Below are 14,326 nucleotides of genomic sequence, written 5' to 3'. Positions count from 1 at the left end.
CCTTGCAGGGAGATCTTGCTGAGAAAAAGGCTGGAGACCCTGGTATTTATAGACATTTCCTGACAGAGAGGACAGCGTCAGGAGGAGCGTGACTTTGCTGGTGTCCAAAGACGCGTTGTTTGCAGCTCAACGGGACCTCGTGTCACTCCAACCCAGTGGCCATCTGACAATGGGACATCCACTTTGTGCCCATTTGGCTCTCTGAAGGGCTCTCGTGTGCCCTGTGCTGGTGTTCCTCCCGTGAGAGCTGGGCTCCTCTCAGTCTGGCTGCCAAAACTTTCAGCGCAGACAATTGTGACTGTCCCCCTGTTCAGGGGACTTGGTGCTGGCTTGTAGGAACGGTTGGGGTGATCAGTGTTAAAGCAATGAGTTTGAGAGCCCTTCTTCTCCCTTTCCAAAGCAGAGGCCTGAGAGGACTGGTCCCACCCTGGCCAACCCCAGCCTGGGCATTCCCAGCTGCCTGTCAAGATCCAGACCCTCTGCCAGAGTCTGTGGCACTGGACATGCAAGTTGTTATCGAGTTGAAATTTCCTTCCTGTCAAAAGAACCCTCTGACTGCCTGAAGGTAAATTTTACACATAAATTAACAAAACACAGCAAAATGCCAAGGGCAGAGATGGCCAGAGTGGCTCAGGCCTCTACTGCCCTCCCAAAGTGTCCTTCACCACAAACTGGGAATAAAAGAGAGGTTTGGGTTGGAAGGGACATTAAAGCTCATTTATTTCCCAGCCCCTGCCATGGGCAGGGACAGGAACAGGACAGGGCAGGGACACTTCTCACTAGAGCAGGTTACTGGCAGGAGAAACATTTACATTTATGTCAGATTGTGACTGATGTGTTCCTTCCCACATTTCTCTCTCCCTCGCAGAGAAACAAACAAAAAAATCCTTCAGCACCTCCAGTCCAAGAAGAGGCTGAACCCAAGCGGAGACACCGCAGGTTGTGTTCCTGGCAAAGAATGGATGTTTGAGCCCGAACAATGCTGGCACTGCACGGTGCTGCTCCCTCTGGAATGGCCTGGCAGCAGCCTGGGGCTGCCTGCCCTGGGGAGCAAAACCTGGAAAAGCTCTTGCTGCAAGTGTGTCCACATGAAGGGACTGGGAATGAGGGGTTCCCGTCCACATCCAGCTGGATATCACAGCTCTAAGGGGCTGAGCAGACCCCAGGCCCTGTGGATTTGCTGTTGTTCTCTCTCTCTGCACTGAATGCATACATTCCATTGCAAGGTAAAAGCAGAAGCAGAGAAGAGGATTAAACTGCCCCAGGTTTTCCCAAAGCACCCCTCGGGCTGTCCTTTCTCTAGATGGGAAAGGATCCCTCAGTCCCTATGGCTCTTCTGGCCCCTGACTCCTCCACAAATTCCAATTTGCTTCAGGATGGACGTGCCACTGGATGAGGCTGAGGCCTTCAGCGACAGTGGCAACACCTCTGGGGTAACAGAGGTAAGAAAAGAGGGGGGAAAATGCAAAACAGCACCTGGAGAGAGGAGTGAAGGTATGTGAGAACAGCCCTGCTCCAAGGCCAGTGCAGAAAGGGGAGCAGGAGCTGCTCCAGGCACCAAAGCTGAGATTCCCAGCCCAGGGTGCAGCCCAGGGAGAGGCAGCTGTGTTCCTGCAGCCTGTGGGGGTCCAGGGGGGAGCAGAAATCCATCTGCAGCCCCTGGAGACCCCACACTGGAGCAGGGGATGCCTGAAGGAGACTGTGACCCCATAGAAACCCCACACTGGAGCAGGGGATGCCTGAAGGAGGCTGTGACTCCATGGGGAACCCACACTGGAGCAGGGGATGCCTGAAGGAGGCTGTGACTCCATGGGGAACCCACACTGGAGTAGGGGATGCCTGAAGGAGGCTGTGACCCTGTGGGGAACCCACACTGGAGCAGGGGATGCCTGAAGGAGGCTGTGACCCCATAGAAACCCCACACTGGAGCAGGGGATGCCGGAAGGAGGCTGTGACCCCATGGGGACCCCACACTGGAGCAGGGGATGCCTGAAGGAGACTGTGACCCCATAGAAACCCCACACTGGAGCAGGGGATGCCTGAAGGAGGCTGTGACCCTATGGGGACCCCACACTGGAGCAGGGGATGCCTGAAGGAGGCTGTGACCCTATGGGGACCCCACACTGGGGCAGAGGATGCCTGAAGGAGGCTGTGACCCCATAGAAACCCCACACTGGAGCAGGGGATGCCTGAAGGAGACTGTGACCCTATGGGGACCCCACACTGGAGCAGGGGATGCCTGAAAGAGGCTGTGACCCTATGGGGACCCCACACTGGAGCAGGGGATGCCTGAAGGAGACTGTGAGCCCATAGAGACCCCACACTGGAGCAGGGGATGCCTGAAGGAGACTGTGAGCCCATAGAGACCCCACACTGGAGCAGGGGATGCCTGAAGGAGGCTGTGATCCCATGGGGACCCCACACTGGAGCAGGGTCCTGGCAGGACCTGTGACTCCTTGGAGACCCCGTGTAGAGCAGCCTGTTCCCAAAGGACCATGACTGACACCACAGAAAGGACCCACACTGGAGCAGGAGAAGTGTGTGAGGAGTCCAAACCCCGAGGAGCAGCAGAGACAACTGACCACAGCCCCCATCTCCCCGCTGGAGAGGGGAGGAAAGAGAAGAATTCAGGAGGAACACCCAGAATGGGAAGAAGTAGCAGGCAGGGAAGGCAGAATTTAAGATTTTTTTTTTTCCTTCCTCATTTCCCTCCCCTGATTTTGATTTTCAATAAATTATATTAATTTTCCTAGGGGGAGTCTGTTTTGCCCATGGTGGCATTTGCTGAAGGATCTCCCCTGTCCAGTCCATTGCAGGGGATCTGTGGGAGTCTTGCTGCTTCTGTTTCCCACTTGCTGGAATTTTCATGGAAGGAGGGCTGTCCTGTGCTTGGGAGGAGACATTGCTGAGCCACAGACATTTTTAAAGACATCTGCAGACAACCTGTGACCTGAAAAGCAGCAAGGAGATAAAAGAGTCTCCTCTGTCTCCAGAGGGCTTTGTTAAGGGCCATGGAGAAGTCAAGAGGAAAAATAGCACCTTATTCCCAAATCCCAACCCTGTCAGAGCATTGACAGTCCTGCAGCTCATTGTCAGTGGATGTTCAGGCTTTTTTTGCTGCTGTTGAGCCTTTGGGCTGGGTTTGGGGAACCTGTTTTAATGCAGCGACCGTGGGGACACCAGTAACCACAGCACACACACCAGAATTACATCTCCATTTTTTACTTTGTTTTATTTATTAGAAGGAGGGGGTGACAGTGGGGTCAGACAGCCGGGAATCTGCTCCCAAAGCCACTGTGGTGCCTCCTCTTCCCCAGGTGCTCCCTTTTCAGCTCCTATTTCCACTTCCGGAGGGTTGGGATGCAGCAGGAGTACTTGCAGTCACCAGAGGTGTATTTCAACTCCGTCACGCGACACTTTGGGGAGCAGTACCCCTCAGGCCCACAGATCTTCCTGAACTTCCCATAGCCTGGAAGAGAGGAGGGAGAGTGGTTGTTCCTCATTTCTGTTCCCCACTTCCCCATCTCCCCATTTCCTTATTTCCCCATTTCCCTATCTCTGTTCCCCATTTTCTCCCATTTCCCCATTTTCTCCCATTTCCCCACTTCACCATTTCCCCATTTCACCATTTCCCCATTTCACCATTTCTCCCCATTACCCCATTTCTCCGTTTCCCCATTTCCCCATCTCTGTTCTCCATTTCCCCATTTCCCATTTCCCCATTTCCCCATCTCTGTTCCCCATTTCCCCATTTCCCATTTTCCCCACCTCTGTTCCCCATTTCCCCATTTCCCCATTTCCCCATCTCCCCATTTCCCCATTTCCGTGCCCTCCCATCCCCTCCCAGTTGCCGTGGGCAGCAGGATCTGACCCTGTCCATAGGGATGTCCTGCTCCATCCCCTCACGTGTCCAACACTCCTTCCCAAGCACAGCCCCAAAGCTGGAAAGGACCTGGAAGTCTGAACAACTCCTGGTGTACCTCCCTTCCCTCATCTTTGGAAAAAATGCTCCCAAGGGAAGCAGATCCATTTCCCTCTGGGGAGATGCCCCAAAAACAAAGTTCCTAAAGATGTTCCCCTGTGCCCAGAGGTGTTTCCTTCCTTTCTTCCCCTTGCCCCTCTCCTGAAAGGATCGGTGTTCTCAGAACAAACCATCAAAAGCCACATCAAGGATGCTGCAAAGGTCTTAAAATTGGTCCCACAGCAGCCTGGCACCAAATATTCACCATTAAAAGGTTAAAAACGAGCCAAGGGAAGGATTTGCCTCAGGTGGGTGAGAATTGATATGTGAGAGAGGATTCTAACACCCTTTGGGAGATCTCAGCCCAAAATCCCCTCTCGATTCCTGGAGAGGGACCAGAGAGCTTTAGAGTCTGAGAAACAGGGAATAGCAGCAACAGCTGAGTCACATAAATAAACCGAACAGAATCATGGAATCATGGAATGGTTTGGGTTGGAAGAGAATCTTAAAGATCATCCAGTGCCACCCTCTGCCATGGGCATGGACATCTTCCACCATCCCAGGCTGCTCCAAACCCCATCCAGCCTGGCCTTGGACACTTCCAGGGATCCAAGGGCAGCCACAGCTTCTCAGCCTGTGCCAGGGCCTCCCCACCCTCACAGGGAAGAATTGATTCCTCATCTCCAAACTAAATCTGCCCTTCTCAGCCTAAGCCATTAAACACACCCAGGACTGAGCTTTGACAGAGACACCGAGCTGCCTGAAAAGCCCCCCACCACCAGCACTAGGAAATTCTCCAAATCCCTGGGAGAAGTAGCCACATCCAGGCTCTTGATTGGAATTGTCCCTCCTGGGCTCAGTCCTGAACTGGACACTGACGTTTTAACCTCAATTATCCCTATACAAATCTCCCCGAGGTATTTCTCATTTTATTGTCCCTTGAAGGAAGCCATTGAAATACCTGCCCAGGTTACAGCAGCTGCCTCAGAGGGTAGGAACTGAGCTAAAGTTATTTTAAAAGAGCCCCAACCAGTATAAAGCTCATCCCACCCCACTTCCCATCTTACCTGGAGTGGCCAGGGAGAAGAGGAGGAAAAGCGCGAAGACAAGGTAGAGGAACTTCATGGCTGGAGTCAAGCTGGGATCTCAGCGACGCTGGAGAGAGGAGAGCCGGAGACCTCACAGGGAGGAGGTGATGTACAGGCAGGCTGGAGCTGCTGGGTTATATAGAGAAATTCCCTGCGGAGCAGAGGATGCTGGGGACGCGCAGGAATTCATCCAAGCCGCGCTCTTCGGGGCTGGGTGTGCAGCGATGGCACAAGAATTCCCCCATTGTGCCGGCTGGCACCTCCTGTCTGCCCCAGATGAGCTTGCCCAAGATCAGATAGGATCCCAGCCCTGATGGGAACACAAAGGAATGGGGGATGTCACTCTCTGGGTCCTCAGGACGGGGCTGTGGGTCAGAGGGACCTGATGGAGATCTGCGGGTGCAGCCAGGAGGGGAGAACAAGATCGGTATCACGGAATTCTGGGCCTTTCCCAACCTCTGGCAGGGATGGAGAGGGATGCAACAGGGCCACGATGTACTGATAACTCTCCCTGCATTGTCCTGATGGCCTGGAAAGGATCCCTGCTCCCGCCCCTGAACCGTGTCTGCAGAATCTCCCTGGTAAATTCAGCCAATGTGCCTTTGGTTGTCCCCTCTGATGGGTGGATGGGTGGGAGCTCTGGGGCTGGCAGCTCCAGGGAGCCTGGAGGAGACACTTTGATCATCACCTCATCTCCACAGACCCTCCAGACAGTCCTGGGCTTTCAAACAAGAGCTGAGCTCTGCGAGGGAACTTCTCCAGCCCCGGCTCACTGGGCTGTTTAATAACTTGATAAACAGCCAGGAAGAGAAAGAGGCTGAAGGGACAAGAAGCTGCTTCAGAATTACTCAATATCATCAAACCTGGATCCTCAGAGTGCAGCAGATGAATCTTCCAGCACAACAGGGCAGCAAAATGACAAATGCTGAATCAGTGAGAGTTTGGAAAAATCTATAATCTCTGTACAAATGGGGGGGGGGGGGGGGGAGGTTCTGAATTACCTAGAGCCAGTTAGGAAGAAGGTTTGGGCATCCTGCATCATCCTGTGGGATGTGCACTGCTCATCTCCCCTTCCCTGATGGCCTTTGGCAGGGAAAGAAGAGGTTAAAGAAAGCTGGCAGAGCTGGGGACTTGTTCTTGCAAAATTAAATAATCTGAAACTTGTCAGCTCAGGGTAGGAACTTAATGAAGGTGTATCCCAAGCTGTAAATATTTTAGAGGCCTAAGCAGGACAGAACTACAATTCTGCAATTTTCCTAACCCAAGGAATAGGTGGGATATGAAGGCAAATCATGTATTTATCATAAAAGAAAAAAAAAAAATTCCTCTTTCAAACTGAGGAGAGCTGAAACATGGAACTTGAACAAGAAATGCAAGAAGTTAAAATGCACTGAAAGTACAGATGTATTGAAAAGGCAATTTACAAATTAATGTAGCAGGTGCAAATTTAAAAATTAGATTAAAAATCTCCTTGGGGAATTTGCCATAGTTCATGTCACTGACTTCTCATCCTGAACACTGATAGATTCCCCATCCCTGGACATGAGGGCTGCCATGCTGGTTTTGTTTGTTTGTTTGTTTGTTTTGGGGTTTTTTTGTTTGTTTGGTTTGGTTTGTTTTTTTTTTTTTATTGTTGTTGTTGTTGTTGTTTTGTTTTGTTTTGTTTTGTTTTGTTTTGTTTTTGTTTTTTTCCTGGCAGGTTACATCTTAATCACACAATTACAGAATCATTTAGGTGGGAAAAGACCACTAAGATCGAGTCCAAGCGTTCCCCCAGCACTGCCAAGGCCACCACTGATCCATGTCCCCCAGTGTCACATCCACATGGCTTTGAAATCCCTCCAGGTACGGGGACTCCACCACTGCCTGACCACACTTTGGGTGAAAAAAAATTTCCCAATACCCAATCCAAACCTCCTTGGTGCAACTTGAGGCCATTTCCCCTTGTCCTGTCCCTGTTCCCTGTTCAGGAACAGAACCTGATCCCTCCCCTGCCTGTCCCCTCTTGTCAGGGAGTTGCGCAGAGCCACAGGGTCCCTCCCAAGCCTCCTTTTCTCCAGGCTGAGCCCCTTTTCCAGCTCCCTCAGCTGCTCCTGGTGCTCCAGCCCCTTCCCTGGACACGCTCCAGCCCCTGCAGGTCTCTCTCTTTTCGCAGAGCTGTCCCCAGGGCTGGAGGTGCCCCAGCAGTGCCAGCACAGGGGACAGGCACTGCCCTGCTCCTGCTTGGTGACCTCGAGCCATTTCCTGAGCCCCCCTGAGCCCCTTCCCTGGATTGTGGATGGAAGCACTTCCCAAGGGCCGTGCCATGGGTACACGCTGTGTTTTCCAGACTCAGCTTTTGTTTGCACTCGTAGGACAATTGGTGCTGCTTTCCCAACAGCCTGACTCGGCTCTTTGGCGCCTGCCTCTGATCTACTGCCACACTAATGATCCCTGCAGAACTGCCCACAGCCAGAAACTCCTTGTTCTGTGTTCTTACGTTCCCCAGCTCATTATCCCTGTCTGTATAGATGAGGTAGCTTCCACTATTACTCATTTCTTTTTTTTTTCTCGTTATGGTTTTAGTGTGAGGAGGTCCCCTGTGTTTCTAATCCTGTCTCCTGATGCTTTGCAGTCCTTTCCAATCTCTTATTTGGGAATTTTTGAAGCATTCTTTCCAGACAACCATGAAAATTGTTAGGCAGGTTGGCACTGGAATCACAAGAGATTTCTGATCAGATGTGGGGTGGCAATTCATCTCCTTAGCTTCATTTACATATTTACCTATGTCCCTTTTAGTTATCATCTTGGTCCTTTGGGGAAGATTTCAGGAAAAACACTCAAAAAGGGCTTGGGCCAAACCAATCTGATAAAAATCAGGCCAAGTGCAGGGGCCTGTCCGTGGGCTGGGGCAGTCCCCAGGATCAGCCCAGGCTGGGGATGAAGGGATGGAGCAGCCCTGGGAGAAGGACTTGGGGGTGCTGGGGGGTGGGGAGGGATGTGACCCATCCCTGATCTCCCCATGCCCCGGTCTCAGCCCTCAGCTGGAGCATCCAGAGAAGGGAACAGAGCTGGGGAAGGGTCTGGAACACCAGGAGCAGCTGAGGGAGCTGGGAAAGGGGCTCAGCCTGGAGAAAAGGAGGCTCAGGAGGGACCTTGTGGCTCTGCACAACTCCCTGACAGGAGGGGACAGCCGGGGGGATCAGGCTCTGCTCCCAGGGAACAGGGACAGGAGGAGAGGAAAGAGCCTCAAGCTGCATTTGGGGAGATTTAGGGAATGTCTCTTCACTGAGAAAGTGATCAGGAACTGGCACAGACTGCCCAGGGCAGTGGTGGCATCCCCAAGTGTCCCAAAGGGATGTGGATTTGATGTCTGGGGACGTGGTTTGGTGGTGAACAACAGTGGTGCCAGGTTCACTGCACTCGAGGATCTCAGAGTTATTTTCCCACCTTAGTGATTCTTTCATTCCATAAGAGGGATGTGGAGCTGTTGGAGTGAGTCCAGAGGAGAGCCACAGATTGGTCACAGAACTGGAGTCCCTCTGCTCTGGAGCCAGGCTGGGAGAGCTGGGAATGCTCACCTGGAGAAGAGAAGGACCCAAGGAGACCTTAGAGCCCTTCCAGGGCCTAAAGGGGCTCCAGTAGAGCTGGAGAAGGACTGGGGACAAGGGATGGAGGGACAGGAGAAGGGGAAGTGTCCTAAAGCTGAGGGAGGGAAGATTTAGATGGGATTTTGGGAATAAATTCTTCCCTGTGAGGATGCTGATGCCCTGGCACAGGTTTATACTGAGCTTTATACTGGTTGGGACTCATTTAAAATAACTTTAGCTCAGTTCCTACCCTCTGAGGTGGCTGCTGTAACCTGGGCAGGCACTTCAATGGCTTCCTTCAAGGGACAGTAAAATGAGAAATACCTTGGGGAGATTTGTATAGGGATAATTGAGGTTAAAACGTCAGTGTCCAGTTCAGGACTGAGCCCAGGAGGGACAATTCCAAACAAGAGCCTGGATGTGGCCACTTCTCCCAGGGATTTGGAGGATTTCCTAGTGCTGGTGGTGGGGGGCTTTTCAGGCAGCTCGGTGTCTCTGTCAAAGCTCAGTCCTGGGTGTGTTTAATGGCTTAGGCTGAGAAGGGCAGATTTAGTTTGGAGATGAGGAATCAATTCTTCCCTGTGAGGGTGGGGAGGCCCTGGCACAGGCTGAGAAGCTGTGGCTGCCCTTGGATCCCTGGAAGTGTCCAAGGCCAGGCTGGATGGGGTTTGGAGCAGCCTGGGATGGTGGAAGATGTCCATGCCCATGGCAGGGGGTGGCACTGGATGATCTTTAAGATTCTCTCCAGCCCAGACTGTTCTGGAATTCTGTTCCATGACTCTTTGATCCTCAGAGCCGGAGCACTGGTCAGGGTCGGATGCTCCCTCAAACCATTCCCCATGGTGGATCTGACTCCCCATTGTGTCCGTGCCCTGCAGACAGTGCCCAGAGCTTATCAGGAGCCATCCCAGACTGAATTCCAGCTGCCCTGGGAGCGGCTGTGCTGTGGGCAGCCCTGGCTGGCACTGCTGGGGCACGGCCGTGCCCAACAGCCGGATCTGGAGAGAGGGAACGGCCCCCGCGTGCCCACGGAGCACGGGCCTGGCTGCCAGGTGCCTTTGGGAGAGGGCCCAGCGGGTCAGGGTGACACTGCACGGCCTGGAGAGCAAACAACAGCCCTCTGGAGATGGTTTTGCCCAAGGCTCTGCTCCGGCCGTGCCGCTCGTGGCCGGAGTCCCTCTATAAAACCTCTGCCCTCGGACACCTCGGACACGCTTTTCTCCCCGTGTGCCAAGATCCCCCCCGGCCTCCAGCCATGAGGGTGCTCTGCGTGGTCCTTGCTGTGCTCCTGCTTTTCTCCCTGGCCACCCCAGGTAAGACAGGAACGTGTGGAGGTGGAGGACTCGGGGTGAGCTGTGTCCTCTCCAGCCTCAGGGTGAGCGGGGGGTTCATCTCCGGGGCAGTGGGGATCGGGTCCCTGGTGATTTACCCAGCCTGGCAGGCACACGGGGCTTGGGGTGGGATGAATGCCACACTGCAAATCCCATCTCTCACACTCATGCAGAGGGAACCAGCATGAGTGGAGGGATGGTTTGTGAACACCCAGTTGTCCCACAGTGTTGGAAAAACCTTTTTTCTGACCTAGAGATGGGTCTCTTGAGAGGTGTTTTAAAAGATTTTATTCCATTTTCAGTCTCATGAGAAGGCTGAGGTGGTACAGATGTTACAATTCACACCATCACAGTCAGAAGTCAAACTATTTCCTAATTACAATACATTATAAGTGTTTTTTGGCCTATCAGCTTTTGCCACACAATGTTACTAATGTTTCTAAGCCAACAACCTAAAAATACCCCATGTGGGTCCTACTACAACGCATCTTTCATAAATCTGTTTCTCCAAAATATCCAGTCTATTTGCGAGGCCACCATTTGAGACCTGTTTCCAGTTCCATTTCTCTCTCAACAACGTCTGTCCTGTTCCATGGCCTTTCTAAGTCAGCGTATTTTACCTCAGAGTTTGCCTACAAATGCACAACACTGTGTGAGCCTCCTGCCAGGCTTTGAGAATCCTCTACAAATCCATCTCTCCAGCTCGGTGGGGACATGGAATGAATGCATCCTGCCCTAGGTGGGTCTAACCCCAGAGGTACCCAGAGCATCAGTACCGCCCTGGAACCAGCAAGGACGCCACTCCTGGGGCTCTGCCCTCCTACAAATCCACGATTTTCTCCAAAACCCCCTCTCTGTCTCCTCCCACGGCAGGGCACGGGCAGCCCAAGGGCTTTTGTGACGGCTACTGCGCCCACGCGTGCGACGAAACCGAGGAGTGGTCCTTCAGCCCCTACTGCGAGGAGCTGCACTGCTGCATCCCCTCGCCCAAAAAGGGGAAATGACCCTGCGGGAGCCCAGCCCCGGAGCCAGAGCAGCATTCCCCTGGAGCTCCCGGAGCTGTCCCCAGGGTGTGGCCGAGGCGGTGCTCGGTGCCTTGAAGTAAAGATGGGCAGATGAGATGATTTCTGTGTGCTGTGAGGTTCATTCTCCAGAGCTCCCTGGGGAGCTGCCACGACAAACCCCTGACAGCCCCAGCTGCTTCTGGCAGCCCCTGACACCAAAATGCCACCCAGGAAAAGCAAAGGCTTTGGGGATTTTCGAGGCAGAGTGGTGGCAAAGGCTGGGAACGCTTAATCCGCTGCCTCCCTCCTCCACAAATCGAATCCCGGTTTATTTGTGGGGGCACAAGAGCCCCATCAGTCCCACGCACTGGGGCTCGCAGTGCCACGGAGAGGTCGGAACGGGAGACAAACCTTCCCCTTGCACCCCAAAATGTCATTCCTGGGGTGCCCCTAGAGCAACCAGTGCAGCCACAGAGGTTTTGGGGTGTCCTGGACACCCTCACCAAGTGTGCCCTCAGCAGAGTCTGTGCCCAGGTTATTCCATGGGGATCACCAAGAGCAGACGAGGATTTCTTCGGCGTCCCCTTCCCTACCCCAGCCACTGTGGGATAACCCAATCACTCCAGGAATTCTGCGAGGGGACACGGGCTGATCCAGGGTAGGGTGGCTCAGAACACCCCACAAATGCTCCAGCAGCACCAGAGGCTGGGATGTTTGTGTCCTAAAGGGCCGCAGGGCAGGAATCGGCTCTGTTTCTTTGAAAACCTGCAGGAAATAAAGGAACTTTCCAGCCCTGGGGCCTTGCAAGCACAGAAAGAGGCTTTGCACAGGTATTTGGAGGAGTGGAAGGTGCTGCAAGAGAAGAGAGGGGGTACAAACCTCTCCCTCTTGTGGGATGACTCCCAATTTCTGCAGGAGGAAGGGCTGTGTCTCCTCTCCTCAGCAGCGTCCTTTGTGATCAGCAGGGAGCTTGGCACATGGAGCTGTCGATGAAAGTAATTTTTTCCTCAGAATAATTTACGCATTTGTCCAAAACTCCTGTTTTTCCAGGACGCATGGGGCCTGCTGAACATGCAGCGTGAGGTGCCCCAAAGGTTTTGTGACCACCCTGGTCTGAATGAATATCCCTGGAAATTTTGGGGCAGATAGGTAGGAAAAAAAAGCAAAACAGAAAAAAAGAAAAAAGAAAAAGAAAAAGAAAGGATCAAGCTTATGCTCCTTTATTTTATCTTTAGGATAAAATTTTCATCCTTAGGATAAACGTGAGATCTGATAACCTGAAATACTCAATCAGTCTAAAGACTGACCAGGGTACAGGAAAGCTGATAAGGCTGTGGGATTTCTTGGGATGTAGCCAAGAGGACCAAGTCTCTCCACAGACAGGGTGAGACGCTGAGTGTGAGGGGGCTAAGATCCAGTTTACAGACGCTGAGGGCTGGCAGCAGGTAAAACTCACATTTGATATGGGATGGCCCGTCAAGAGCCACAGACTTTGTCGAGATTCACCTGAGCCCAGACAAGAGGACACGAAAGACAAAAAAATTCACCTAAACCAGCCCTGAGTGGGTGGCACTTCACAAACACACAAGGATGAAAGTTTGATTAAAGGATAAAAATTCCAGAAGGAAACATAGAACAAAAATTAAAAACTTCTCTGCTGATTCTTTGCTGGTTTTGTTTGTTTGTTATTGGTTTTTTGTTTTGTTTTCCTGGGAATTGTGAGAGGAGAGTGAAAAGAAGAGCCAGGTGAAAGTGAATGAACTCCAAAATGGAGTTTGGAGCAGCCTGGGATGGTGGAAATTGTCCCTGCCCATGGCAGGGGATGGGATGAGACCACCTAAAAATGTCACTTACAACCCAAACTATTCTGTGATTCCATGATATTATAAATTCCAGCTACGCCAAGAAGCAGATTCATACCTTGGAAAGAATCTTTTATAGGAGAAATCAGTTGAATATCTATTTGATACACTGATAAATTACATCAGTTAAAAAAAAAAATAAATAATAAAAATAATTTTAAAAATAAAAATAATAAGCATCAGTTTCTGCCTTGGTTCAAAGTTGTCCCCTGGGAGAGATCTTGCAACTCAGTTCACACAGAACTTCCACTCCACGGCTTTCCAGGGACAGCAGGGGATGGAAATGCCACTCAATTTCAGTAAGGAAGTGATATAAAAGTGGGGGGAATTGTTAAAAAGGAGACAAAGGGTGCAGCTAAAAGAGTTAAATGCTTGCAAATAGATTCTTTGCGAGCACCTGGGGAGATGTTTAAGGCCACTAAGAAGGAGACTCCGGGAAAATCTATGACAGGTATTAAAAAACTAAGCCCTGAGAAAGAGCAAAAAGGAAAAGGTCACGGAAGAACAGTGAGATGAGGGAGGTTGTCAGATGGGAAAAGCTGAAATTGTGTCCAAACATGGAAAATAGAAAAGATAATAAACTGGACCTGACAAAGTATAAAACACAACAAGGCAGCTCAGCAGAGAATCACAGTTAGAGCTTGAAAAATGTGAGGAAAACTCTTCAAATCGGTCTTTTAATTTTTCTTTTTCCAAACACATCGGGAATGTGAAGCCTGACAAAGAGCACGGTCAGGGAAATAAAGTTAATTAAAGAGAAGGCCACTCCACAGGAGCTGGATGAAATATTTGCATCGGTTCTCACCTGGCAAGAACGAAGGGAGGCCTTGATGCTGAGCCCTCCTTAGTGGGGACTTGTCAAAGGGCGTCAGTGCAAAAGCAGTGGAAGAGAAGAAAAAGCAGCAACAAATCACCAGCACACCGATCTTTTCCCTAAAAAAAATTAAAAAGTCTGAAAGGAGTTCAAGGATCAAACAGTGTGTGATCTCTGCAGCCTGGAGAAGGGAAGGACCCAGGGAGAGCTCAGAGCCCCTTCCAGAGCCTAAAGGGGCTCCAGGGGAGCTGGAGAGGGACTGGGGACAAGGGATGGAGGGACAGGACACAGGGAATGGCTTCCCACTGCCAGAGGGGAGGGACAGATGGGATATTGGGGAGGAATTCCTGGCTGTGAGGGTGGTGAGGCCCTGGCACAGGTTTCCCAGAGAAGCTGTGGCTGTCCCTGGGTCCCTGGAAGTGTCCAAGATTGGACAGGACTTGGAGCACCCTGGGACTGTGGAAGATGTCCCTGCCCATGGTAGGGGATAGAACTGGATGATCCTTAGGGTCCCTTTCCACCCAAACCATTCCAGGATTCCGTGATCAAGGAACTTTTTCTGTGCAAAGATGGGAGATGGTAGTTCGATCAGGAAAAAAATCCCCAAGTGCCCCATGGGGCTGCCAGCCAGGATTGCACCAGTTTGAAATATAATAACAAGGGGGGGAAACAGGAAATTGGGAAAATCCTGTCCTAA

General features: G+C 51.7%; 1 protein-coding gene across 1 annotated transcript; it reads left to right on the top strand.

The window, feature by feature from the left end:
* The first annotated feature begins 9,855 nt into the window (after window positions 1–9,855).
* On the top strand, window positions 9,856–10,953 carry LOC120751093 (small basic protein 1-like). The gene is made up of 2 exons (XM_040060446.1): window positions 9,856–9,931; window positions 10,823–10,953. The coding sequence occupies exons 1-2, from the start codon at window positions 9,874–9,876 to the stop codon at window positions 10,951–10,953; spliced, it is 189 nt and encodes a 62-aa protein (XP_039916380.1). The 5' UTR covers window positions 9,856–9,873.
* Window positions 10,954–14,326: the final 3,373 nt, after the last annotated feature.

This window comes from Hirundo rustica, chromosome 3, assembly GCF_015227805.2.
Source record: "Hirundo rustica isolate bHirRus1 chromosome 3, bHirRus1.pri.v3, whole genome shotgun sequence".
Classification (NCBI taxonomy): domain Eukaryota; kingdom Metazoa; phylum Chordata; class Aves; order Passeriformes; family Hirundinidae; genus Hirundo; species Hirundo rustica.
This window is presented reverse-complemented; position numbering and strand designations above follow the sequence as displayed.

Excerpts from the sequence above, each read along its gene's own strand:
- LOC120751093 (XM_040060446.1), top strand. The coding sequence starts at position 9,874 with ATGAGGGTGCTCTGCGTGGTCCTTGCTGTGCTCCTGCTTTTCTCCCTG. Across the intron at positions 9,932-10,822 it reads TTTCTCCCTGGCCACCCCAG|GGCACGGGCAGCCCAAGGGC; the intron begins GTAAGACAGGAA and ends CTCCCACGGCAG.